At 35.2% G+C, this 26688-nt stretch overlaps 1 protein-coding gene across 1 annotated transcript in view; it reads left to right on the forward strand.

Annotated features, from left to right (window-relative positions):
- The window catches only part of LEPR (leptin receptor), a 94109-nt gene extending 68700 nt beyond the window's left edge, over window positions 1–25409 (forward strand). The window contains exons 15-20 of the mRNA XM_090269572.1: window positions 1012–1228; window positions 3349–3531; window positions 4929–5024; window positions 8377–8482; window positions 9373–9448; window positions 24594–25409. Of these exons, the coding sequence (XP_090125698.1) occupies window positions 1012–1228; window positions 3349–3531; window positions 4929–5024; window positions 8377–8482; window positions 9373–9448; window positions 24594–25409 (1494 nt within the window). The remainder of the gene's footprint in view (window positions 1–1011; window positions 1229–3348; window positions 3532–4928; window positions 5025–8376; window positions 8483–9372; window positions 9449–24593) is intronic.
- The last annotated feature ends 1279 nt before the right edge of the window (window positions 25410–26688 follow it).

Below are 26688 nucleotides of genomic sequence, written 5' to 3' on the forward strand. Positions count from 1 at the left end.
CCTGACAGCCTGACATAGACTTTTAAAAACAAAATGCAAAATTTGCATGACTTTTCAGACATTTCATTCTCAGCAGTGGTTGCAAAAATCTCATTCCCCATTTACCCAGATTATTTCAATCCCTGCAGGGATAGATGTATATGTGCTTGTGTTTATTTTTTTCTAATATTTCTGACTTATAGGAATCTCAATGACAAAGGAAAAAAAAAAAGAAATTGAGCAGCACTGGTCTAGTCTTGTATAGAGTCAAGCTTCCTATGGGTTTACAAAGGATTGGCAGCACTTAAATTCTTACCTCACACAGGTGAAGGTGATGGGAGAAGTGTTGTATTCTGTAGAATGGAGGAATGGAATTAGACTAAATCTGTATTTGACCCTGGAATTGTCAGTGACCTGGTATGATTATTTTTAAACTGTAGGACCAAAATTTTAGAGGGTCATGCACACTGTCCTGATGGCCTCTGTTACTTGAAGAGGCAGCAAATCAGGGGAAGGGAAAAAGAGTGACATATTTTACTGGTATTAATATATGTGATGATTAACATTTTCAAACTTTCCTTTCCTGTGTCTTTATGGAATGAAAGGGTTATCCTTTTTATTTATTTATTTTCTTTTCCCTTTTAGGTGAGGAAATTCTCTACTCTCTGCCAGTCTTCCTTTTCTGTAGAATTAGAGTGAAACTTTTTGGTAGAAAAACTTCCTGTTTGTATCCATATTTCATTGTCTTCCAGTGATTTATTCTCTGACTCCTAAGAAGAAAAACTCAGTGGGGGTGGGGAATAACTTTCCTATGCTCTATACCCACCTGACACCTTCACTGGGCCTGTGGTCAGAGGTAGACCCCCCTTCCCCTGACCCCAGCTCCCCATATTTCAGCCTGGAAATAGGCAGTGCTGCCTCTGGTCTGCGCCCTGCCTCCCAATGGGGAGTGTAGAATAAGAGCTCCATGAGTTCACTTGGTATAAAAAGCACTGTAGTCCGTGAGCTAATCCATTTTTATGTTTACTCTAGCCCCTGATGAAACATGACTCGTTGTGCAGCGTGAGAAGATATGTGGTAAAACATCACACTGCCCGCAATGGAATGAGGTCAGAGGATGTGGGAAATCACACCAAATTCACTTTCCAATGGACAGAGCAAACACATACTGTTACAGTCCTGGCAATCAATTCAATTGGTGCCTCTTCTGCCAATTTTAACTTAACATTCTCACAGCCTATGAGCAAAGGTAAGAACAAGTATAGAGTAGTAAACCTGTGTCCTTTTATTTTTATTTTTTATTTGCATATTAGTGTATTATAAGGGCTGTTTTGCATTATTGGAGGTTAAATGGACGTGTCCAGTAATCATAGAATTTTGTACTGCTATGGGAATAGAAGACATAAATCTTTGTGTGTTTGTTCTGTGGAGCATACTTTAAGATTTTCCATGTCATCTCACCTACACCCCCAGCTGTTCAAAACATTCTGACATATGGGTGACTGGAGGAGATTTTATTTTTTATATCTCTGATCTATGAATAATTGGTTTTATTGGTTTCCTTAAAAATATTTAGGATTATGCTTTAGGTTAAAAAAGATGAATATGAATGCTTTCTTGAATTTAAAAGTGTATAGCCTATCAGTCTAAAAACAGTATATTCCCCCAATAATTATTTTTAAAGAAATGAACTTTACTTTTAGTTTTTAAATTTCTTCAGTCCCCACAAACCTGTGCCCTTTTATTTATTTAATCTTTGCAAACTCTTCCCATTCTAATTGGTCTTCTAAGAACCCTGTGATTCTCTGAATCTGAAAGTCTCTCTTTTACCTTTATCTCTTCTTTGTCTGAAAAATAACAAACTGGATTGCACACTGGTTATGTAATATGTTCCTGGGGTTTTCATATGGTAGCACATGGTTGAAATGGTATTATAATAAGTGAAAATATTCTAATAAGTCTGATGCTTTTGGACTAATGGGTGTCATAGGTAAATCGATCTCAATCTCTCTCTCCATAATATAAAAACATATTCATATGCACACATATGTATATACATGTGCTATCACTTAGTGATTCTATATAAATATGTAAAAGTAAGTACACGTACATGTGTTATATAGATTACATATATAGGTAATAGTATGACATATTATATAGATACAAGTAATTTCTTAGACTTGAAAATTAACCTTTACTTCATTTAATATGAGAGATGAAACCTCTTTAGCTAATTTTGATGTATTTGATTAATCAGAGAATTAAGAACCATTTCCAATATATTCAGAATATATAATCTGAATTATATATTCAAAGTATAAGTTTTTAACGGAGAATGCAAATTTCTGTACCTTTACCAATCTCCTCCATGAAACCTTTGCTTTTTACTTTAATCAGATGTTGTATCCTTTTCTAAACTCTATTATGCTTATTTTCCTACATATAGTATTAACTTCTTTTAAGTTCTACAGAACTGACACACGGTTTTACCAAAAATATTTTCAATCGCTATGTTCTAGAAACGTTTATTGAATGCTGTGCTGTGCTAGGTGGTGCAAATTCCAAAGTGAGAAAAAGTATAATGGTCTCAGCATTCATAGGGTCCAGTAGGTGAGACAGTGATCAGATAATCATACAAGTGAGTGCCTATTTACAAACTGAGGTAAGTGTTCCCAGGAAAGGAATATAATTGTATAAAAGAATAGAAAATAGGCACCTGATCTGGTATTGAGGGTGAGAGCTTTCTTGAGGAAGTGTTACAGGAACTGAACTTCCCCAGGACAGGAGGGAAGAGCATTGGCTCCTGAGAGAGGCTGAGCCTGAACAAAAGTCCTCAGGACACAGGAGAGGACGGGAGGGAGGCCCAGTGTGCTCCAGGGCAGGAAATCCTCAACTATCAAGAGGTAGCTGAGGCTTGGTCCTCGGGGCCTTTTACGCCTGACAGGGACTTTGTCCTCATATGTGGAAATCTACTGGAGGCTCTTAAGTGGGGCTCTGTGCAGAGGGTGTGAAATGATTAGGTTTGTGCTCTGAAAGCATGATGCCATCAGAGAGAGAGAGTAGAGGGTGGAGGGAGTTTGAAAGGGTGGCTCAGAAACCTGTGCAGCATTCCAGAGGAGAACAACTTTGGCCATCTCCAAAGATCCCTTTTTTAGGTTTTAGGTAGCATCTTGTTTCTCCTCCATAGCATATACTCCCATGTCTCTCTGCTTATGTGACTCTCGCAATACATAAATAATGGCCATGCATTATATTTATTTGTGTAAATGCCTGCCTTCTCCCTTTTTCCAGTAGGTTATATATTCTTCAAGGGTATTAGGAGATTTCCATTAATTTTTATTTAAAAAAATTTCTTTCTTTTTCCCTCAGTAAATATCGTGCAGTCACTCAATGCTTATCCTTTAAATAGCACTTGTGTGATTCTTTCCTGGATGCTATCACTTAGTGATTACAATTTGATGTATTTTATACTTGAGTGGAAAATTCTTGATGGAGACAATGAAATTAAATGGCATAGAATCCCTTCATCTGTTACCAGGTATTATATTCATGGTAAGTTATGGTACTTTATTAAGTTTCCCTTATATATTAGTATGATACTAATTATTAATTCAATTAATAGAGCCAGTTAATTAAATGAAACTTAAAAAACAGAGATGACACTACCATCTTAATACTTGTAATTTTACCATCTTACCATAAACATTTAGTTCTACTTCATTTGATCCTTTTTCATTAAATATTTTACACAGTTGTCATCATACCATATGATCTATCACTTTTCTTCTGATTTGTTCCTTTGATATATCACAAACATGTTTTCCCTTTAACCATTATTTTCAATGAACATATTGCATTTTATTCCAAAATTTACTTAAACTGTTTGTGTATTTCAGGACTTCTTTTGTTGCTTTCAGCTTTACCTTTATCTTTACACCAGTTAGTAAGGGATTTTGATATCTACTGCCAAGTTGTCCTTCCAGATTGTGTAGCAACTTATAATTTCACTATCAATGAGTGGGAGTGCTATGCTGAAGATCTGAGAATCTAGGACATGGTGACACAGACCAGCACAAACTCCCAAAAGTTGACTTGTCACCCCAGGAGGTGATTACAAAGTTTAAGTGCACAGTACAGCATCTCTAACTCTGAGTTAGGTTTAAGCTAAGGATTGCCATGATCTTATTATGTAATATCACCCTAAAGGCTCATATTTTTATTTATTTCAAAGACACAGAATTTAGCATTAGGGTAAAAAGAAACAAATTATTGACAGAGAACTAAATTCATTTAATTACCACTGTTGTCCAGGTGGTTACTCTGTGCTTTTCTTTAAACCGTGTGGAATTTAGGCTTCAAAGAGATTATCTCTTGTGAAATAATTTTTTTGTATATTAATAATACTTGATACATTCATTTTGAGCTTTGCTATGGAGATGGTTGCCCTCCATGAATTAGACTCCTGGATATTGCAAGGAGATTCCTAGTTCCCACCCCAATCGTTTTTGTATAGGATTTCCCAAGACGAATCTTCCAGCTGCCTTTGGATGGGGAACTAAGTAAAGGAAATTCCTATGTAAAGGGGATATTGCTTACTTTGGAGATACAGGAGAGGAGGTAGAGTGTATTGTCCTGGACAAGGAAATAAAAAATTCCTACCCTAAACTTGAACAGAGGAACTGTCACTGGAACATGCCTTTGGAAAATTGCTATCTTCTATCTCTGGGTTATATTTAAAAAAATATTATTTGTATAATTATTGCCATTAGTAGGAAAATTTGTATTGTTTAGGTTGTTTCTGAAATTCCCTTAATTATCACTTTCAATCCATAAATAACAACTAATGTGTATATTTGGAAATATACAAAGGTCACTTAAAAATTTTTTTACATAGATTTTACTCATATTAATTCAGTAAGAATGACGCTTTAATGTGTTTTTCTCCTCAGATCATTTTATCCCCATTGAGAAATATCAATTCAGTCTTTACCCAGTATTTATGGAAGGAGTGGGGAAACCGAAGATAATTAATAGTTTTACCCAAGGTAAAACTTTTACTTTTACTCGTTTTTTTTTTTGTACAGATGGGTGGTTTCCTACTTAGTAGTAATGTTGACATCTGGTTATTCCCTTTCTGATGAAATTGTGGAAGAGTCCAGAGTCTCATGTGTCATGGGTGCATACAGTCAGACTACATGATTCCATGGGGTAGTAAGAAGGAGAACAATCAGTCATGGTATTGAATTCTTGCATTGGTAAATAAAATTTTCAGTTTCAAATTGGGTAAAAAGTTGATATAAACAAAATAAAGGGAAATATATAGCTGTGCAATAAAGTACATAATCATAAAGACTAATTATAAATATATTAATTTTCTGTATATATTTATATAAGGTATATAAATGCACCTTTCCCTCCAAATACATTTGGGGGCATATATTTGTGAATCTATAAATTTTAATCAGTTTTCTTTCTAAAAAATTTTTTTAAAATATATTTTATTGATAATGCTATTACAGTTGTCCCAATTTTTTTCCATTCCCCCCCCCCCCCCGGCCCCTCTCCCAGGTACTTCCCTTCCTTCCAGCAGTTCCTCCTCTCCCTTAGTTCTGTCTCTGGGTCATGCATACAGGTTCTTTGGCTTCTCCATGTACTTTACTGTTCTTAACAACCTCCTGTCTATTTTGTACTTACTAGTTATGCTTCTTGATCCCTGGATCTTTTCCCCCATTCTTCCCCTTCCCCCTCTCCATTAATAACCTTCCATATGATCCCCACATCTATGGTTCTGTGCCTGTTCTGGGTGTTTGCTTAGTTTGTTTTTGTTGTTTAGACTCATTTGTAGATAGTTGTGAGTTTGTTGTCATTTTACTGTTCATAGTATTGATATTCTTCTTTTTCTTAAATGTGTCTCTTTACCATTTCATATATTAAGGGCTCGGCGATGATGAACTCCTTTAGCTTTACCTTGTCTGAGAAGCACTTTATCTGTCCTTCCTTTCTAAATTATAACTTGGCTGGAGAGAGTAATCTTGGTTGTAGGTCCTTGCTTTTCATCACTTTGAACACTTCTTGCCAGTCCCTTCTTGCCTGCAAAGTTTCTTTTGAGAAATTAACTGATAGTCTTATGGGAACCCCTTTGTAGGTAATGCTCTGCTTTCTCTTGCTGCTTTTAAGATTCTCTCTTTACCTTTAACCTTTGGCATTTTAATTAAGATGTGCCTTGGTGTGGTTCTTTTTGGGTCCAACTTGTTTGGGATTCTCTGTGCTTCCTAGATTTGACTGTCTATTTCTTTAACCAACTTAACAAAGTTTTCCTTTATTATTTTTTCAAATAAGTTTTCAATTTCTTGCTCTTCCTCTTTTCCTTCTGGCACTGCTATGATTTGGGTGTTGGTATGTTTAAAGTTGTCCCAGAGGTTCCTAAGCCTCTCCTCGTTATTTTCAATTTTTGTTTCTTTATTTTGTGCTGGTCGACTGTTTATTTCTTTGTTATGTTCCAAATTGTTGATTTGAACCTTGGCCTCTTTCCCTTCACTATTGGTTTTGTGTGGATTTTTCTTTGTTTCATTTAGTATAGCCTTCACTTCTTCCCTTATGCATTTGCTGTACTCAATCACTTCTGTATCATTATCACCAGTGTTTTGAACTCTGTGTCTATTGGGTTGGCTATCTCCTTGTCGCTTAGTGCTCCCTCTGGAGCCTTGGTCTGCTCCCTCTTTTGGGCCATACTTCTCTGTCTCCTCAACCTGACAGCCTCCTTTGTTTGCCTCTGTGTCTTAGGTAGAGCTGCTGCACCTGTTACATTGTAAGGGTTGGTGCCATAGGTATTCTTCAGTGCTGGGCGACCTATTTCACCACCTTTGGTGCTATATGTGGGGGAGAGGTCCGAGAGGGAACAATGCCTTTTGCTCTGCACTTGCCCCTTTTCCAATCACTTCACACGTTGTCCTGGTGATGGTTCCCAGTGGGTGGGTTTGTGTACGTCCTAGTACCTTTAAACAAACTCTCTTGAGAGATCAGCAGTTTCCTCCACCACCCCAGCTCCCACTGGCTTTCAAAGCCAGAAGCAATGAGGCTTTATTTTCTTGGTGCTGGAACGATGAGCTTCGTGCTCTGGCCTGGGACTGGGAGCACTCCCCAGGTGTCCCTCCTGACTTTTATATTGTGTGAGTGCTCTTTCCACTGCCAGTCACAGCCACTGCCTTGCCTTCACCACACTGTGTACTCTCTGCCTCAGATCCCCATCTCTGCTCCTTCTTCCCATCTGGATGAGTTTTAATTCTTTATATCTTTGTTTGTTGGACTTCCGTGCAGTTCAATTTTCTGGTAGTTGTTATTTGTTTTGAGGTAGATGTAATCCTCCTTACGGTTGTGGAAGGAAGCGAAGCCTGTCTACCTATGCCTCCATCTTGGCCAGAAGTCTAGTCAGTCTTCTAAAGGAAATATTTTTTCCTCTCAAAGCAAAACGGAGAGAATTTCATAGACTGGGCCTTTCATATTTCTGATCCACCGTATAATATTTGGCATATCCACATTTTACTATTATGTTTGAAATTGTCTTCAAATCTAAGCACACCAATAATGAAGTTTCAAGAGAGAAACAGTTTACTTGGCTTTAGAGTTAAAATAATTGTAAAAATTTATGTATTATTTCACAAATATAGATTGAGCACTCTTCTAAGCACTGGGGACTGAACAGTGATCATCATTCTCTGCTCCTATGGAGCTTAACCTCCAGTACTCCAATGGGAGTGACAGGCAATAAACAAATCATGTGTAATATAATCTCAGATATTAGTAAGTGCCATGAAGCAAAATAAAATGGAGAGACTTAAATGTTGTGTTGTAGTTAGAATGGCCAAAATTGGTCTTTTTGTTTGTGCAAATGATATTTGAGTAGAGCCCTGCAAATACAAAGGGGCAGAACATTTCAGCAAAGGAATAGCAAGTACAAAGGAGTGCATTGTACAGACAAGTGAGTTTGCTTGGTAATTCAAGAAACAGCACGGAGGTCATTATGTCTTGAATGAACAAGCTGGAGATTGGTACATGTTGTAGGTTGGCCTCTTTAGAGGCAGATGCTAAGAGAGTCATTGTAGCAACTTGAAATGGCACTTGGACTCATATTACTTAAAAGTGACCAGATGGAGGGAATCAACAAATAATTTTGAAAAAATTATTTTCTGAAATTATAATAAACCTAATTTTGAGCACAATAATAATTATTTTATTAATGTGATCACAGCTATATTTTTATCTTCCCCTTTTTTATTTTTATATTTTAGAGGCAATACAGCTTTATGAGGAAATTAGGAAAAAATATTATAATTTTTGTTACAGAAAGATATTTTTTCCTGAAGCTTCTGAACTTTGTGAATTGCATTTCTTTTTCAGGTGATATTGAAAAATACCAGAATGATGCAGGTGTATATGTGATTGTGCCAATAATTATTTCTTCTTTAACCTTGTTGCTTGGAACATTGCTAATACTACATCAAAGGTACTGTAGTTGGCGTTAAGAAACTTCAGCATATTTAAACCTTGATTTAAAATACAAATCAGAAATATTTCATTCTAAATACTTTTTTTGTAGAATTAAGATGACATAAAAAGAAAAAGCCTGTCTTTAGTAGCTAAATCCTGTTTTACTAACATAACATAAACCTCATGGAAGAAATTAACTTTTCTGTGTAAATACACTCAGGAAATAAGCCTTTAATAGGAAATCCTAGGCTGTATGTTTTTGGAGATGGCAAAAGTGGCTTTCAGAGTTGTGAATTAAGGTTGAGGACTTTTAGTGGTGAAAATTTACCTGGAACAGTCACTTCTCTTATAATCAGTAGACATTCTGCTTTTTAAAAATCAGCACTGGTGGCTCTGGTCAGTCTGGTTTGGCAAAAGGCCTTGAATTTCCCATGGCTGTATGGGTACTGCAATTACTCTGTACTGAGAGGTCTGGACCAATGAGTTTATTTCACAGAAGGAATCTACAGAAACCTTTGTCTTGTAGCAAAAAATGAGAGAGAGTAAATTTTAGAATCAGAATTTATCTTTCAGTTAAGTGAGCTGATTGGACTATATCAAGTGGAATTGTTTCTGAAACTCAATAAGCATTTTTAATATTTTTTTTTTCTGGGAAAAACCTATGCAAATTGCATGGCACACAGTTTCCAATAAGTGTTGGCTATTTTAAATCATTATATTGATTATTAACTTTGGTCTAGATAACTCATTGATGAAAATCTTCATGTGATAACATGTGAAAATGAATCTAACTCCACCGAGGCATAGCTCTGCAAGATTAATTTCTAGTTTATATGTTCATTAACTGTTAATGTTTTCAATATGAATGTTTTTCTCTAATTTTAATATCTTATTTATCATTTGTAGAATGAAAAAGCTGTTTTGGGAAGATGTTCCAAACCCCAAGAATTGTTCCTGGGCACAAGGACTTAATTTTCAAAAGGTCCCCTTTTCAATTTTCTTAACTCAAAATATGTAAGATTGTATTTTAGATGCTGATTGCCTTCTAGAACTTTAAACATTTTTAAGGTTTAAAAGTTCTTATTTTATTCAACTCATTTTATTTATTTATTTTTAAATTTTATTAAAAATTTTTTTATTGTATTTTTTTCATTATCATTTTACTCCCTTTTACTCCCTTTCCCCCACATTCAGCACACTGTTGTCCATGTCCACGAGTGCTTTTTCCTTTTTGCTCGATCCCTTCACTGCCTCACCCCCCCCTCCCCATAGCTGTCATCCTGCTCTTTCTCTCTGAGTCTGTCGCTATTTTCCTTGTTAGTTCAGTTTGTTCATTAGATTCCACATGTGAGTGAAATCATATGGTATTTGTCTTTCTCTGACTGGCTTGGTTCACTTAGCATAATGTTCTCCAGGTCCATCCATACTGTAGCAAAGGGTAACATTTTCTTTTTTTACAGCTGAGTAGAATTCCATTGTGTAAATGTCCCATAGTTGTTTTATCCACTCATCTACTGATGGACACTTGGGTTGCTTCCATATCTTGGTGATTGTAAATAATGCTATAAAGAACACAGGGGTGCTTATGTGCTTTTTGAATTAGTGTTTTGGGGTTCTTTCAATATATTCCCAGAAGTGGGATCGCTGGGTCAAAAGGAAGATCCATTTTTAATTTTTTGTGGTAGCTCCACACTGCTTTCCACAGTAGTTGCCCCAGGCTGCATTCCCACCAACAATACAAAAGGGTTCCCCTTTCTCCGCATCCTTGCCAGCATCTGTTGCTTGTTGATTTGTTTATGATAGCCATCCTGACAGGTGTGAGGTGATATTATAGTTTTAATTTGCATTTTTCTGATGATTAGTGACATTGACTATCTTTTTATATGTCTGTTGGCCATCTCTATGTCTTCTTTGGAGAAGTGTCTATTCAGGTCTTTTGCACGTTTTTTAATTTGTTTGTTTTTCTGGTGTTGAGTTTTGTATGTTCTTTATAAATTTTGGGTATTAACCCCTTATCAAATATATTAGCAAATATGTTCTTCCATTCTGTGGGTTGTCTTTTTATTTTGATGATAGTTTCCTTTGCTGTGCAAAGACTTTTTAGTTTGATGTACTCCCATTTGTTTATGTTTTCTTTTGTTTCCCTTGCCTGGGGAGATATATCTGATAAAATATTGCTACAAGTGATGTCTGAGGTTTTACTGCCTATATTCTCTTCTAGGGTTTTTATGGTTTCAGAGGTAATATTCAAGTCTTTAATCCATTTTGAATTTATTCTTGTGTGTGGTGTAAGAAGGTGGTTTAGTTTAATTTTTCTGCATGTATCTGTCTAATTTTCCCAATACCATTTATTGAATAAACTATCTCTAGCCCATTGTATGTTCTTGCTTCTTCTGTCCAGTAGTAATTGACTACAAAGTTGTGGGTTTATTTCTGGGCTCTCTATTCTGTTCCATTATCTATGTGTATGTTTTTATGCTAATACCATACTGATTTCATTGCTATGGCCTTATAGTATGGTTTGATATTAGGCAGCATGATTCCTCCAGCTTTGTTCTATGTCAGGATCGTTGTTGCTATGCGTGGCCTTTTGTGGTTCCATATTAATTTTTGAAATATTTGTTCTAGTTCTGTGAAATATGTTGTTGGGATCTTATAGGAATTGTGTTGAATCTATAGATTGCTTTGGATAGCATGGACATTTTAATGATGTTAATTCTTCCTATCCAAGAACACAGTATGTGCTTCCATTTATTTATATCTTCTTAAGTCTTTTTCTTCACTGTCTTATAATTTTCCAAGTACAGACCTTTTACATACTTGGTTAGATTTATTCCTAGGTATTTTGTTCTTTTTGAAACAATTGGGATTGTTTTCTTAATTTTCCTTTGTGTTAGTTTGTTATTGGCATATAAATTGCAACTGGTTTCTAGATATTAATTTTCTTTCTTGTTACATTGCTGGATTTATTTATCAATTATAGTAGTTTCTTATTGGAATCTTTTGGGTCCTCTACATACAGTATCATGTTATCCTCAAATAAAGCCAGTTTTACATCTTCCTTTCCAATTTGGATGCCTTTTATTTCTTCTTCTTATCTGATTACTATGGCTAGGACTTCCAGTACTATGTTGAATAAGAGAGGTGAAAGTGGATATCTCTGTCTGGTTTTTGCCTATTGAGTATGATGCTGGCAATGGGTTTGTCTTATATGGCCTTTATCATGTTCAGGTATGTTCCCTCTATTCCCACTTTGCTGAGAGTTTTTGTCATAATGGGTGCTAGATTTTATCAAATGCTTTTTCTGCATCTATTGATATGATCATATAGTTTTTATCTTTCACTTTGTTATGTGGTGAGTCACATTTCTTGATTTGCGAATGTTGTCCCAACTTTGCATTTCTGCAATAAATTCCACTTGATCATAGTGTGTGATTTTTTAGATGCATTTCTGTATTCAGTTTGCTAATATTTCATTGAGGATTTTAGCGTCTATGTTCATCAGGGATATTGGGCTATACTTTTATTTTTTTGGATTGTCTTTATTTGGTTTTGGAATTAGGATAATGCTGGCTTCATAAAATAAGCTTAGGAGCCTTCCGTACTCTTGTTTTTTTTGAAATAGTTTGAGAGAGAGAGGTGTTAGTTCTTTAAATGTTTGGTAAAATTCACCTGTGAAGCCATCTGGTTCAGGATTTTTGTGGGTAGTTTTTTTTTTTTATTACTGCTTTAATTTCACTAGGTATAATCTGTCTATTCAGATTCTCTGATTCTTCCTGATTTAGTTTTGGAAGATTATATGTTTCTAGAAATGTATTAATTTCACCCAGGTTGTCCTATTCAGTTAATTTTAATATGAGTGTTTAATTTATATATTTTCAAGAGTAGCAGGATATAAAGATTTGGAACTGGGGGATACAAAGCTCAGTAAGTAATTTATTGTATGAAAGTTATAATATATCTTTTCTGTGTCACAATATGTAATAAAACAAATATTAGAGTATTAAGGATCAAGTCTGATGGAAAATGGGTATTCGGATACACTTTTTTTAAAGTATAGTTTATTGATTATATTGTTACAATACTTTCAATTTTTTCTTCTTTGCTCCCTTCCGCCCAGCAACCACCCCCCGCCCAGCAATCCTCCCCTCTCCAAATCCATGCCCATGGGTCATACATACAAGCTCTCCCGCTTTACCCTTTCATATATTCTTCTTCTTTTTTCTTTAAATAAACAAACAAATAAATAAATAAATATTTTAACAATAAAAAAATAACAATCCTTCCCTCTCAGACTTATGAGCCTTTATAATCTTATAAAGGACAATGGGCGAAGGTCTCAAGCTCCTCTAGCTGCTTCAAGCTGGACATGGTTGTCGTCCTACCTACCCTTGGGTCAAGAAATCCCTAATAATAGTGGGGGTGTGGAGGGGAGGGTGGCCTTCTCACATGGGGAAGGATCGTGCAGACTCCAGGTCAGTTGGCTGTCCCCGGACAACGGCGTGCTTCATTTAACAGGCTGGCATCCTTGTTGTATTCTGGGGACAACAGATTTGGCTACAGGGTTAAAAGACATCATTCAATCCATAACCATTAGATGACAAAAGGCAGGTATTAATTTTTCAATGTCCCACATTAGGGAAAAGAAGGGCTTTTTTGGAGGTAGGTGTGCCAAGCAATCTCACCTGTCCAAAACCCTTTTGCCCATTATACTTAGTTTGGGCTGAGGAAAATATTTTAGGTTTCCCCCCTCTCAGGCCTCTGGGCTCTTTCTGTCCAAGCCATTAGGATAGAAAAGAGAAAACAGTTTTAAAGTGAAGCTCACAGACCACCCCATACTTCATCAACCCAGCCACTTAGTTCAGCCAAACCATTGAGTCTCAGGAGGCAGCGCTGCAGACAGGATTAAGTGAGGCCTATATGTACAGACAGTCACCCAGGTAATGAGGTCATAGGCTTATGCCCTTTGAAAACAGAAAACACATGTTAATTTATGAAACATAACCCACAAACAAGTCTCTAAATCCGTAGGAATGTCTTATCGGAAAGACATCCAGTTGCAAGGCATTTGACATTCTTCTTGCCTGTAAATTAAACATCTTTGATGATACCACAGACATAGTTTAACTTTCAAATGAAAACATAATTTAAATGAAAAGAAACCTTAAAGACGGTTAGCTGCACTACTTTATAGTCTACCACTGATCATTGTGATTTTCCTTGAATAATGATTTTTCTCCCTAAGATTACCCTCCTTGTAATTAAAGGGACTGCATTAAGTCCATTTTTAATTTATCCTGTTCATTTGCATAAACACAACAAGAACAGCAAATGATCACTTATGCTCTTTAGTTCTGCTTTGCTGGGAACTTACGCAAGGAACATTTAGGGTGACCTTCAGTCTGCCCTTCAGGGCACAGAAGAAGCTAAGCCACATACCTGGCATTCAGTCTTGCCTGTAAACACCTGTCTTTTCCAAGTCCTTCTGGTTTTCCATTGTGCCTTAAGGTCCCTTCTAGCCATCTTTTAGGAAAACAACCTTCGTTCCTTCCCTGGAGAGATGCTGTGGACCGCACAACCAACCATGGTACCAGGCCTTTTATCTCGTGGGCTTTTATTACCTTTGAAAGTCAATCCCAGTTCCTCAGGGCTTTTTGGTAACAACCAGAACCCAAGCATGTCTCCTTTAGGCATGACATTCCAGTCAAAGTCTTGGTCAAAAAAAAATCTCTAATAACAATTGGCCTTATTAGTTTTATGCAAAGAAACTTATGTCATTACTTACTTCTTTAGAATGCCAAACTCTGGAGGGATCAGATAGGGAGAAAAATATACAGTGTGAAGGAAAATCCTTGTCCTTCTAATATTCCCTGAACTTGCATTTCCATTCTTTATATTTTCATTTTTTTCCTCCACTAAAAATTCTTTTTTTTGTTTTTCCATTACAGTTGTCCCACTTTTTTCCCCCTCTTGCTTCCCCTCTCCCTGCCCACCCCTTCTCCCATAGTCAGTCCCCACCCAGTTGTTCATGTCCATGGGTCATTTATACATGTTCTTTGACTAGACCCTTCCCGTCCTTACCCACTTCTCCCTCCCGCCCCTTGTCACTGTTAGTCTACGCCTTGTTTACATGACTCTGGTTCGATTTTGCTCATTTGTTTGTGTTGTTTTTTAGTCTCCTGTATTAGGTGATATCATATGGTATTTTTCTTTCATTGCCTGGATTATTTCACTAGGCATAATTCTCTCTAGTTCCATCCATGTTGTTGCAAATGGCAGGAGTTCCTTCTTTCTTTCTGCTACATAGTATTCCATTGTGTAAATGTACCACAGTTTTTTGATCCACTCATCTACAGATGGGCACTTAGGCTGTTTCCAACGCTTGGCTATTGTAAATAGCGCTGCTATGAACACAGGGGTGCATAGGTTCTTTTGAATTGGTGTTTCAGGATTTTTCGGATACAATCCTAGCAATGGAATTGCTCGTTCAAAAGGCAGTTCCATTTTTAGTTTTTTGAGGAAATTCCAAACTGTGTTCCATAGTGGCTGCATTCCCACCAGCAATACACCAGGGTTCCCTTTTCTCCGCATCCTCACCAGCACAAGTTGTTGGTTGATTTGTTGATGATGGCCATTCTGACTGGTGTGAGGTGGTATCTCATTGTGGTTTTTATTTGCATCTCTCTGATGGTTAGTGATGTTGAGCATTCTTTCATGTGTCTATGGACCCTCTGTATGTCCTCTTTGGAGAAGTATTTGTTCAGGACCTTTGCCCATTTTTTAATTGGGTTGTCTGTCTTCTTGGTGTTGAGTCATATAAGCTCTTTATATATTTTGGAGATCAATCCTTTGTCTGAGGTATCATTGGCAAATATGTTTTCCCATATGATTGGTTTCCTTTTCATCTTGCTGATGTTTTCTTTTGCTGAGCAGAAACTCTTTAGTTTGATGTAGTCCCATTTGTTTATTCTTTTCTCTATTTTCCTTGTCTTAGGAGTTATATCAGTGAAAATATTGATATGTGGGATATCTGAAATTTTTCTGCCTATGTTTTCCTCTAGGACTTTTATGGTGCCACAGCTTACATTTAAGTCTTTGATCCATCTTGAGTTTGTTCTGGTGTATGGTGTAAGTTGGTGGTATAGTTTCATTTCTTTTTGCATGTTCCTGTCCAGTTCTCCCAACATCATTTGTTGAAGAGGCTTTTTTCACTTTATCTGATATTCCTTCCCCCTTTGTCAAATATTAGTTGACCATATATACCTGAGTTTATCTCTGGTCTCTCTATTCTATTCCATTCATCTGTATGTCTGTTCTTATGCCAGTACCAGACTGTTTTGATTACTGTGGCCTTACAGTGTGGTTTGATATCAAGTATTGTGATCCTTTCAACTTTGTTTTCCTTTCTCAAGATTGCTGTGGCTATTTGGGGTCTTTTTGGTTCCATATAGATGTTTGTAATATTTGTTCTAGATCTGTGAAATATGCCATTGGTATTTTAATAGGAATTGCATTGAATCTATAGATTGCTTTGGGTAGTATGAACATTTTAATGATGTTATTTCTTCCCATCAATAAATACAGTATGTGCTTCTATTTATTTGTATCTTCCTCAATTTCTTTCTTCAGTGTCCTATAGATTTTGAGTATAGGTCTTTTATGTCATTGGTTAAATTTATTCCTAGGGTGTTGATTTTTAAAAAAAAATTTCTCTTTCTGATAGTTCATTGTTGGTGTACAAAAATGCTACTGATTTCTCTTTATTTTTATTTTTGCTTTTTAGTGATATTTTATTGATTATGTTGTTCCAGTTGTTCCAGTTTCTTTTCCCTTTGCTCCCCTCCTCCCTGTACCCTCTTTCCCTCCAGCAATCCCACCCCACTTAGTTCATGTCCATGGATCATGAGTATAAGTTCTTTGGCTTCACCCTTTCCTATATTATTCTTAACTTTGCCCTGTCTATTTTGTACCAACCAATTATGCTTCTTAATCCATGAACCATTTCCCCATTTCATCCCCTTCCTCTCCCAGCTGATAACCCTCCAAATCATCCTCATATCTATGATTCTGTTCCTATTCTGGTTGTTTGCTTAGTTTGTTTTGTTTTTAATTTTTTATGCTTTGTTGTTGATAGTTGTGTTTATTGTCATTTTAATGTTCATAGTTTTGATCTTCTTTTTCTTAATTAATTCCCTTTAACTTTTCATATAACATAATAAGGGCTTGCAGATGATGAACTCCTTTAGCTTTACCTTGTCTGGGAAGCACTTTATCTTCCCTTCCATTCTAAATGATAGCTTTGCTGGATAGAGTAATCTTGGTTGTAGGTCCTTGCTTTTCATCACTTTGAATACTTCTTGCCAGTCCCTTCTTGCCTGCAAAATTTATTTTGAGAAATTAGCTGATATAGTCTTATAGGCACCCCATTTGTAGGTAACTCTCTGCTTTTCTTTTGCTGCTTTTAAGATTTTATCTTTAACTTTTGGCATTTTAATTATGATGTGTCTTCATGGGGTCCTATTTGGGTTTAGCTTGTTTGGGATTTTCTGTGCTTCCTGGACTTATATGTCTGTTTCCTTCACCAATTTGGGAAGTTTCCCTTCATTATTTTTTCACATAAGTTTTCAATTTATTGCTCTTTCTCTTCTACTTCTGGCACCCCTATGATTTGGATGTTGGCACATTTAAAGTTGTTCCCTAGGTTTCTAAGCCTCTTCTCATTTTTTTCAATTCTTGTTTCTTCATTCTGTACTGGTTGACTAGTTTATTTCTTCCTTATGTTTCTAATTGTTGATTTGAACCCATTTTCTTCCTTTCACCATTGGTTTCATCTGGATTTCCCTTTGTTTCATTAGCCTAGCCTTCACTTCTTCCCTTATGCATTTGCCATATTCAAGCATATATGTCAAGCCTTTGAGCATCTTTATCACCAGTATTTTTAACTCTACGTCTGTTAGGTTGGCTATTTCCTTGTCTGTTAGGTTGGCTATCTCCTCTTCACTTGGTTCTCCCACTGGAACCTTGATCCATTCTCTCTTTTAGTCCATACTTCTCTGTCTCCTCAACTTGACAAGCTCCTGTGTTTGCCTCTGTGTCTTAGGTAGAGCTGTCCCACCTGTTATATTGTAAGGGGTGGAGCCTTTGTCAGTATGGGGTGACATGTTTCATCACATTGTGGTGCTATATGTGGGGGAGGGGTCTGAGTGGGAACAATGCCACTTGCTCCGCACTCACCCCTTTTCCAGGCACTTCCTCCACTTCCTGTATGGGACTGGCACCCCTCTAGCTCTTGCCCTGCTTGTGGTTCCCAGAGCAGATTGGTCTGCTGATGTTCTAGGACCGTGGGGGCCCTTTAAACAAATGGACTCTGCTGAGAGACTGGCAGTTTATTCGTCTGCCCCAACCTCCACTGGTTTTCACAGTCAGAAGCAATGAAGCCTCATTTTCCCCAGCATTGGAACTGGTCTTGTCTGGGGCTGGGATCCCCTCTCCAGGTATCCCTCCCTATTTTTTTAATGTGCGACTGCACTTTCTGCCGGGTGGCCACACCACTGTTGCCACTGCTGTCACTGCCTCCACCACCTCCATCACCTTCAGATTGCATCTTCTCCACATTAACTCTGCCCCTTCTACCTGTCTGGATATTACTTCTTTATATCTTTGTTTATTGGCCTTCCATGCAGCTTGATCTTCTGGAATTTCTGGTTGTCTCCAGTTTTGATATTGTTGTATTCTTTCTTAGTTGTGCAGGGAGCTGCAGCATTCTACCTATGCCTCCATCTTGGCTAGCTGATTTTTTAATATTGACTTTGTATCTTGCTACTTTCCCAAAGTCATTTATGAGGTCAAGTAGTTTTTTTTGCTGAAATCTCTAGGGTTTTTTATGTACACTATCATGTCATCTGCAAATAATGACAGTTTTACTTCCTCTTTTCCAATTTGGATACCTTTTATTTCTTCTTGTCTGATTGCTGTGGCTAGAACTTACAGTACTATGTTGAATAGGAGAGGTGAAAACAGACACCCTTGTCTTTTTCCTGATCTTAAGTGAAATGGTTTTATTTTTTGCCCATTGGGTGATATTGGCAGTAGATTATTTTTTATATGGCCTTTATTATGTTGAAGTATGCTCCCTCTATTCCCACTTTATTGAGTGTTTTTATCATAAATGGGTACTGGATGTTATCGGATGCTTTTTCATTATCTATTGATATGATCATATGTCTTTCGTACTTCAATTTGTTTATGTGATTCATTATGTTTATTTATTTGTGAATATTGTACCATCCTTATATCCCTTGAAAAAATCTTGCTTGGTCACGGCATATGATCTTTTTAATGTATTTCTGAATCTGGATTGCCAGTATTTTGTTGAGGATTTTAGCGTCTATGTTCATCAGAGATATTGTCCTGTAATTTTCTTTCTTTGCTGTGTCTTTACCTGGTTTTGAAATTAAGATAATACTGGCCTGTTAAAAATAATTTGAAAGTGTTCTCTCTTCTTGAATTTTTTGGAATAGTTTGAGATGGTAGGTGTTAGTTCTTTGAATGTTTGATAAAATTTGCCTATGAAGCCTTGTGGTCCAAGGCTTTTGTGTGTCAAGAGTTTTTATTACAGCTTCAGTTTCACTAGTTGTTATCGGTCTATTCAGGTTTTCTGCTTCTTTTTGATTGAGTTTTAGAAAATTATGTTTCTAGAAATCTACCCATTCACCCAGGTTGTCCAATTTCTTGGCATATAGTTGTTCATAGTAATTTCTTACAATCCTTTGTATTTCTGTGGTATCAGTTGTTTCCTTCTACTCACTCTGGGCTTTGCGTGTTGCTGTCTTCTAGTTCTTTTAGATGTAGGCTTAGGTTGCCCTCAGTTACTTTTTAAAACAAAAACCCCAAGCTGAGTGTGAAGGGTAGTTCTAATATGAAGGTTTTCAATGCACAGCAGCAGAGTAAAAGAGCCCCATTCCATATGTAGAGTTTCCAGTTTTCAGTTTCAGTTCTCATCTCTTCCTTGTTTTTACTTGCCATTTCTTCACCTACCAGCTCCACTGCATGCATCTTGGCAAACTGGCTTTCCCTTCAGCTATAATCCCTTCTGGAGACATTCTGTTCTGCAGCTTCCTTTGCTCATCATCTTTGGTCTAAACTCATTTAAGAGTTTTCCATTTATAAAAAACTAATTCAAAATCTCATTCCCTCTTAGCCTTCTTAGATTATCTTCTTTGTTGTGGGTATTTGATTTATTCATGAATTTTTATTCTAACAGAGTCTTTACAGAGATGAGAGATAAATGCATGTGCCCAATCTTCCTTCTTGAATGAGATTACTTCCCTATGCTATTTTTTTCTTGATACTTTAAAAAATCAGAATCTTAAAACATACAATGCAATATACAGATGACATATTGTAGAATTGTACACCTGAAACCTATATAATTTTATTAACCGATGTCACCCCAATAAATTCAATAAATAATTTAAAAAGTAAAGTAAAAATTAGAATATTAGACAAAGGTTGAATTGTATTGTAGGAAAACATAGTGACTCTATCTTGCTTTTCTTCTAATTGAAATTTCACAGTGTTTAAAAGACCTTAACCAATTTTTATCCTTTTCTTTAGCATTTTTACCAAATCTATGATTTTCTTTCTCTAATTCCAAATCACCTGCCTTTTAAAATCTAATCCTGCTCATTTTTTGTCTATGTTTATGTCAGTTTTCATAAGAGTATACTCCACTTAACAACCTTTAGGAGTGTTAAAGCTAAAACAAAATGGACTTTTCCTTGTGATTTGAAGACTATTTTAGATTCCTCAGCCTGCTCTAGGCCTCCAAAGAAGAAGCTCAACAACCCGTGGAAGAACCACCCTCAAGTCTCTGAGGTGGAGCATCCTGACATTGCTAGCATGGCTTTGAAAAGCATGGAAGAGCTGGTGCAATTTTTGAGTTAGAAGTTCTATTTGGAAGTTCACACATTCCTGAGCTTAGAAATGTATATTCCAGTTCTCTAAAATATGACTTCAGTTTTGTTTATTTTCTTGTTCTTCTTAATATTTATGCATGTGCCCTTGGGTTATAAGGAACCAGAAGAGAATATGAATTAATCAACTCATATCTATCACAAAACAAAAAAGATGTTCTCCTGACTATTTGTATTTGGGATATCTTTTCATTTTCCACTGTGCTATAAAAAGATTGCTGGACTGGAAAGAAAACTAATTTAGGGTCCTCACTCTGTTCTAATTAGCTGTGTAACTTTAAGTCTCAATTATTTTGTCTAAAAAAGGGAAAAGACATGGGCCAGATGATTTTTCTCTCTGTTTTTCTTTGGGTGAGAGGAATAGTTGTATATAGTTTTATATGTTGTTGAATAGTTGTATATAGCTGCTGTATATTAAGTTGAATAGCTGTATATATAGTTGAATAGTTGTATATAGTTGTATGTAGCTGCCATATAGTCAGTGGAATAGTTGTATATAACTATATATGGTTGAATAGTAGTATATAGCTGTAAATGTGACTGGATATTTCATGTAGTTATATATAGTTGAATAGTTGTACATAGCTGCTATATATTCATTTAGATAGTTGTATATGGCTATATAGTTGTATATATACTTGAAAAGTTGGAGAAAGCTGGATCTGTAGTTAATAGTTGTATATAGCTGCATATATTGTTGAATAGTTGTACATACCTGTATATATAGTTGGATAATTGCATATAGTCGGATAGTTGTATCACATGATTTCTTAGATCGTTTTTCTAGATTAAAGAAATCATGATAATGATTTTGTGATTCTATTTTTCACTACTTCAGCCCTTCTTTCTCTTAATTTTTCATTATTTGTTTTCACTGCTCTACTTTTTTTCTTCTTCCAAACTATTTTATATTGCTATTCTTCCCAGACTTCTTATTGTTCCAGCTCTTAGTATTTCTATCTCTTATTTATTATGTTATTCCTCTATAGTTTTTTCATTGCTGGGGAAAGGAAACTGTCCTCAGAGTGTGATATTAAGGCACATATTAAGAAATTGGAAGAAGCCACCTTAGTTCAAAATTTTACCCTTTTCTAAAAAGATGTAGTATTGTAGTATAATTCAAGAATTTACAATCCAGAACCTATGCCTGACAGAAAATGTTTGAAATCTTTTATATTTTGTTTTCTGAGTAATTTTTTTATTTTTCTTTTCTTATTTTGTTTTATTTTATCTAAACAGCATACGGACATTCTTTGAAGTTTAATCATGATCACTACAGATGAACCCAATGTACCAACTTCCCAACATTCTATAGAGTATTAGAAGATTCTTACGCTTTGAAGAAGGGGAAAACTAAAATATGATGGATTATGTTGATTTAGAACTAAAATATGATGGATTATGTTGATTTAGAACTAAAAAGAGATGGGTAAATTTGGGACCAAGATAAAGGTCTGAGTCCAATTCAGTTTGGATGTATAATTACTTTTCAGGTCATCTAAAGTTTAAAAACCAGTATTCATGATACCTGGCTTTTGATTTATCATTTGGTCATAAAACATTGAAAAATTATAACTTGCTTTTACTATAGATCTATTAGATATCATCAAATATGGGGTAAACTGCTGTAACTAGGTGAAAACAGCAGCTGCTGACACATAGCTTTATAAATACATTGACTAATTACAGAACACAGCAAAAGTATTTAGTTTATACTTCTATGTCCAAAATTTTCCATTTTATATTCTTTTCTAGACACTTCAGTGTGGTCAGTCTGGGAATTTCCATTTCAATAATCTCAAAAATGGCTCAAGTGCTAATTTCCATTTCATTTCAAAGAAAGCCAGACATTACAGTTTGAGCTGGTCATAGGCTTGTGGAAGTTCTAGTTCATAACAGGATGACCCAACATATCTAAGGTCAGATTGGCCAGAAAACACATTAGCTTCAATTCAGTCTCCTTCTGAATGTTTTGCTTGAATTTAACTTATTTACACTGAACCTCTCAAAGCTTCTGGCAAGCAGGGGAGTCTGCAGTGATGTGAAAATGGAGACTATTTGGAGCTTTTTATAAATATTTTATGGCAAAGACAGGACTTTTCTCCCTGAAAAAGACCACCTGCTATTTCTATGAACTTAGCATACTAACTGTGCTATTTTGCTCATATTCAAAATAAAACAAAGTCTTTGTTTGATGAACCAAAAAATAAATAAAATTCAAATTTAGGTAATACATGGATACATGGATCACTTGCATTTAGATTTTATTCATAGTTTTATTTGAATGTAAAAAGAAGAAAATTCACAATATCAGGAGAACTGTATCCTTAATCCCCTTCATTGACTTTAAATAGATTTATTTCCTACCAGGTGTACACATATTTAATATGTTCCCAGACTGTTCTAAAATCTCAAAAAATTAGAAGCATATAATAACTTAAATGATTTTTAATGAGAATACTTTTAATAAAAGTTTATGACCTATTCATAAAATATAGTTCAATAATATATGGGTATGTGATTTCTAATTAATTATTTGTCAAATCTTCCATCTGAAATGAATGCATTTGATGACATGTAAATTATTTGGTGTCAATAATTAGTTACCAATTGTGAAGTTTTAGAGGGAATGAAATACACCAAACATGCCATTTGAGTAGTTGCATGCTATGGGCTGTCTATATTTTTTGTTTACACACTGATATTATGTAATTCCTTTATTTGATTATCTTAATTTCTAGGTTAATTTAAATCTTAAGAAATTCAATACCTATATAGTAGTAACCTTAAGAAAAAACAAAATGAACAAGCAAATATTTGAAGGAAATCATAAATCTGATTATAAATCTCTGTCAGAAAGAAAATAGGCACAGAAGCTGTTTCTCGTCATATATTATGTTTATAGAATAATAGAAAAGGTTATGTTAACATGGTATTTGTCATTATGCAGTGTTTTAATATCTATATAAATCTATCCCATTATTATTATATTTAGTGTTTGGTGTATTTATTCTTTTATGGTTATAATCACCAATACATTTCATTTAAGAGTTCAAAACTATGACAAGTGAATTATATTTTTATACAGAATAGGTTTGCCATTTTGAATTCAGGCAATAAATCTTTAGTTCATTTTATTAGTTTAAAATTGTAATATTCAAAAGTTCAGTTGTATGTATGATATATAAATTCAACACATTTTCAATAGCATTTCATTTAGTTGTGTGAATTTTTCAATATGATGTGTCCACAGTATTATTTACTTTGCATTTATGTTTCTCAACATGTTCACATTGTATGAGTTATGCTTTTGCACACATATTCTTGTTATATAGATGCTTGGGAGGATTTTTTTTTTCTTGTGCTATAACCATCATTCTTATAAAAAATATGATATGCATTTGCTTTTGTGTCTTTGTCTTCATTTCACATGTTCCATAGTATGTATTTTTATATGAAGTTATTTTAAAGAATAGTAATTTTAAAGTCTGTGATCATCTTTGTTTTCAACAAATAGGTGTTCTTAGTTCTTATTTTCTGGTAGTCTTAAAAAGATTCTCAGTATGATGTAAGGCAGATGAGTTCTTAGCAGTCACAAATATTTTACCAACACATCATATCTTATGTCATGCAGTAGATATTTTTACTATCTGTGGGACAAGTCTTTTGCAACATTTGATTTTATTTCAGTTTACTTTTTTTAGTTGAGGTTTAAGTTCTTAGTTTGTGAAAATAAAATTTGCTATTAAATACTAGGACTTCTTCAGAGGGCTTTCTAATTACAAAACTTAATCTTTATTGAGAGTTACGCACTTTTGGACACTTTAATTTATTCCCTACCACAATATCATGAAGTAAGCATTGAACATGTTTTTACAGATGAGGAAACTGAAATGAAAGGCAGAGAGATTAATGTCCTCATCCATGGCCACAGAAATAGGACTCAGACTTAAATGAGTCTTATCCTACTTTTAAAGATTACTGGTTTTCCTTTATGATTTTTGATATATCTGTGTCAGTCCCAAACTAGCTATTTTGGGTTGACTTATGTCCTTTAGCATTAACCTTTCACACTTCCATTTATGCATGTCATAGTGAAGAAAAAAAAAAAAAGTAATACAATTGTACATTAAAATGTGTCTTTTCTTTTAGCCAGAAACATTTCAGCATCTTTTTATCAAGCATACAGAATCAGTGACATTTGGCCCTCTTCTTTTGGAGCCTGAAACCATTTCAGAAGATATCAGTGTTGATACATCATGGAAAAATAAAGATGAGAAGGCACCAACAACTATGGTTTCTCTACTTTTGACAGCTCCGGATCTTGAAAAGGGTTCTGTTTGTATTAATGACCAACACAATAGTGCTAGCTTGTCTGAGGCTGAGCGCACCAGGATAACCTGTGAGGATGAAAGCAGGAGACAGCCCTCTGTTAAATATGCCACTGTGCTCTGCAACTCAAAATCAAGTGCCATTGACACTGAGCAAGGGCTTAGAAATAGCTCAGGCAGCAAATGTTTCTCTAGCAAAAATTCTCTATCAAAGGATTCTTTCTCATGGGAGATAGAAACACAGGCATTTTTAATGTTCTCAGATCAGCATCCCAATATAATTTCACCACAGCTTACATTCTCAGAAGGATGGGATAAACTTTTGAACCTTGAGGAAAATTTCTCTGAAGAAAATAATGATGAAAAATCTGTCTATTATTTAGGAGTCACCTCAATTAAAAAAGAGAGTGATATGTTTTTGACCGATGAGTCAAGGGTGTTGTATCCATTTCCAGCGCACTGTTTATTCACTGACATCAGAATTCTTCAGGACAGTTGCTCCCACCTTGTAGAAAATAATTTCAACTTAGGAACTTCTGGTCAGAAGACTTCTGTATCTTACATGCCTCAATTTCAGACTTGTTCTTCCCAGACTCAGAAGATAATGGAAAACAAAATGTGTGACCTAACTGTCTAATTTCAATCAAGAAACATCTCAGATTATGTCACAATGAATCATAAAAGTGGAATATATTCCACTATAGCTGTGGATAGGGGAGAGAAAAAAAAGTCAGCCCAATTTGAAAGTGACTTTCAAAATTAATGGTATCTGTTTATCCTTAGTCATATATAGATTTTACAAAAAAGTGAGACACTTTTATGAGACTAGCAATGTATACTGACTTTTCTAATGATTCTTTTAACAAGCTACAGTGGGAACGTCTCCAATGGCTTGTTTGTAGCTAAAAACAAGCCCAACAAATAGCTCTTGTGAACATTAGACTTGAGTAGAAAGAGCTCTGAACTACACCTACATCTGAAAGAAGACTTAAGACTAACCCTTGTGAGATATAACTTATTTCAGTGATGTGGTTGTTTTACTTTGAGTTGTCTGTTTTACAATAATTTATGAGCATGTGTGTGTGCATGCACATGCATACACAGACACCTATTAGGCATTGTTATGCTTTTTTTTTAAAGTAGGTGATGTATTTGTATTTTGTGTTACTAGACTTTGTGATTTAGAGATTTTTCTATTTAACAAATTTGCCTTGAGCACTTACTTTATGTTAAGCGCTCCACTAAATGTTGCATATAAATAGAGGATTCAGCCCTGGTCTGACAAGTAAACCAATATTTTTGTATTAAATCTAAGATATGTACCATAGAATGAAACCACTTATTATGATGGCAATATCCACAAGCCAGTATTTTGAGGACAACACAAGCACTTTTGAAAAAGTCTGTCTTAACTCTTCTCTATAAAGGTGTTGAAATGTTCATTTACTGCTACATACAGTTGGATTGCCAGAGGTTGCCGTATATCATTCCAGAATCATTGTCTTCCCTCCATCCCAACTTGCATGTACACGTTTTCCTCACATAACTAAACACTCTCTATATGTAAACCAACCACTGTGCTAATACTTTCCATACTTTAACTCAATTAATTATTAAAATAATTGTATGAGGCATCTACTACTATTATACTTCTTTTAAAGATTAGGAAATTAAGTAATTTGCCCAAGGTCGCAGGGTTAGTGGAAGATGGAACCTGAATTTAGATTTAAACCTGTGTCTTTTCAATGCTAGTGATTATATTTTTAACCTAGACCTTGCATTGCCTTCCATTAAAAAAATACCTACAAAAACTGGTGTGTAATCAAATAAAATTTAGTAAGTAGAAATATAATGCAGGATGAAAATTAAGTGAGAATTACCCAGATGTTGTCTTTGCCTTTAAAGTCTTTAAAGTT

Source organism: Furipterus horrens, unplaced genomic scaffold (genome assembly GCF_987537825.1).
Source record: "Furipterus horrens unplaced genomic scaffold, mFurHor1.1.pri manual_scaffold_3, whole genome shotgun sequence".
In the NCBI taxonomy this organism is placed as follows: Eukaryota; Metazoa; Chordata; class Mammalia; order Chiroptera; family Furipteridae; genus Furipterus; species Furipterus horrens.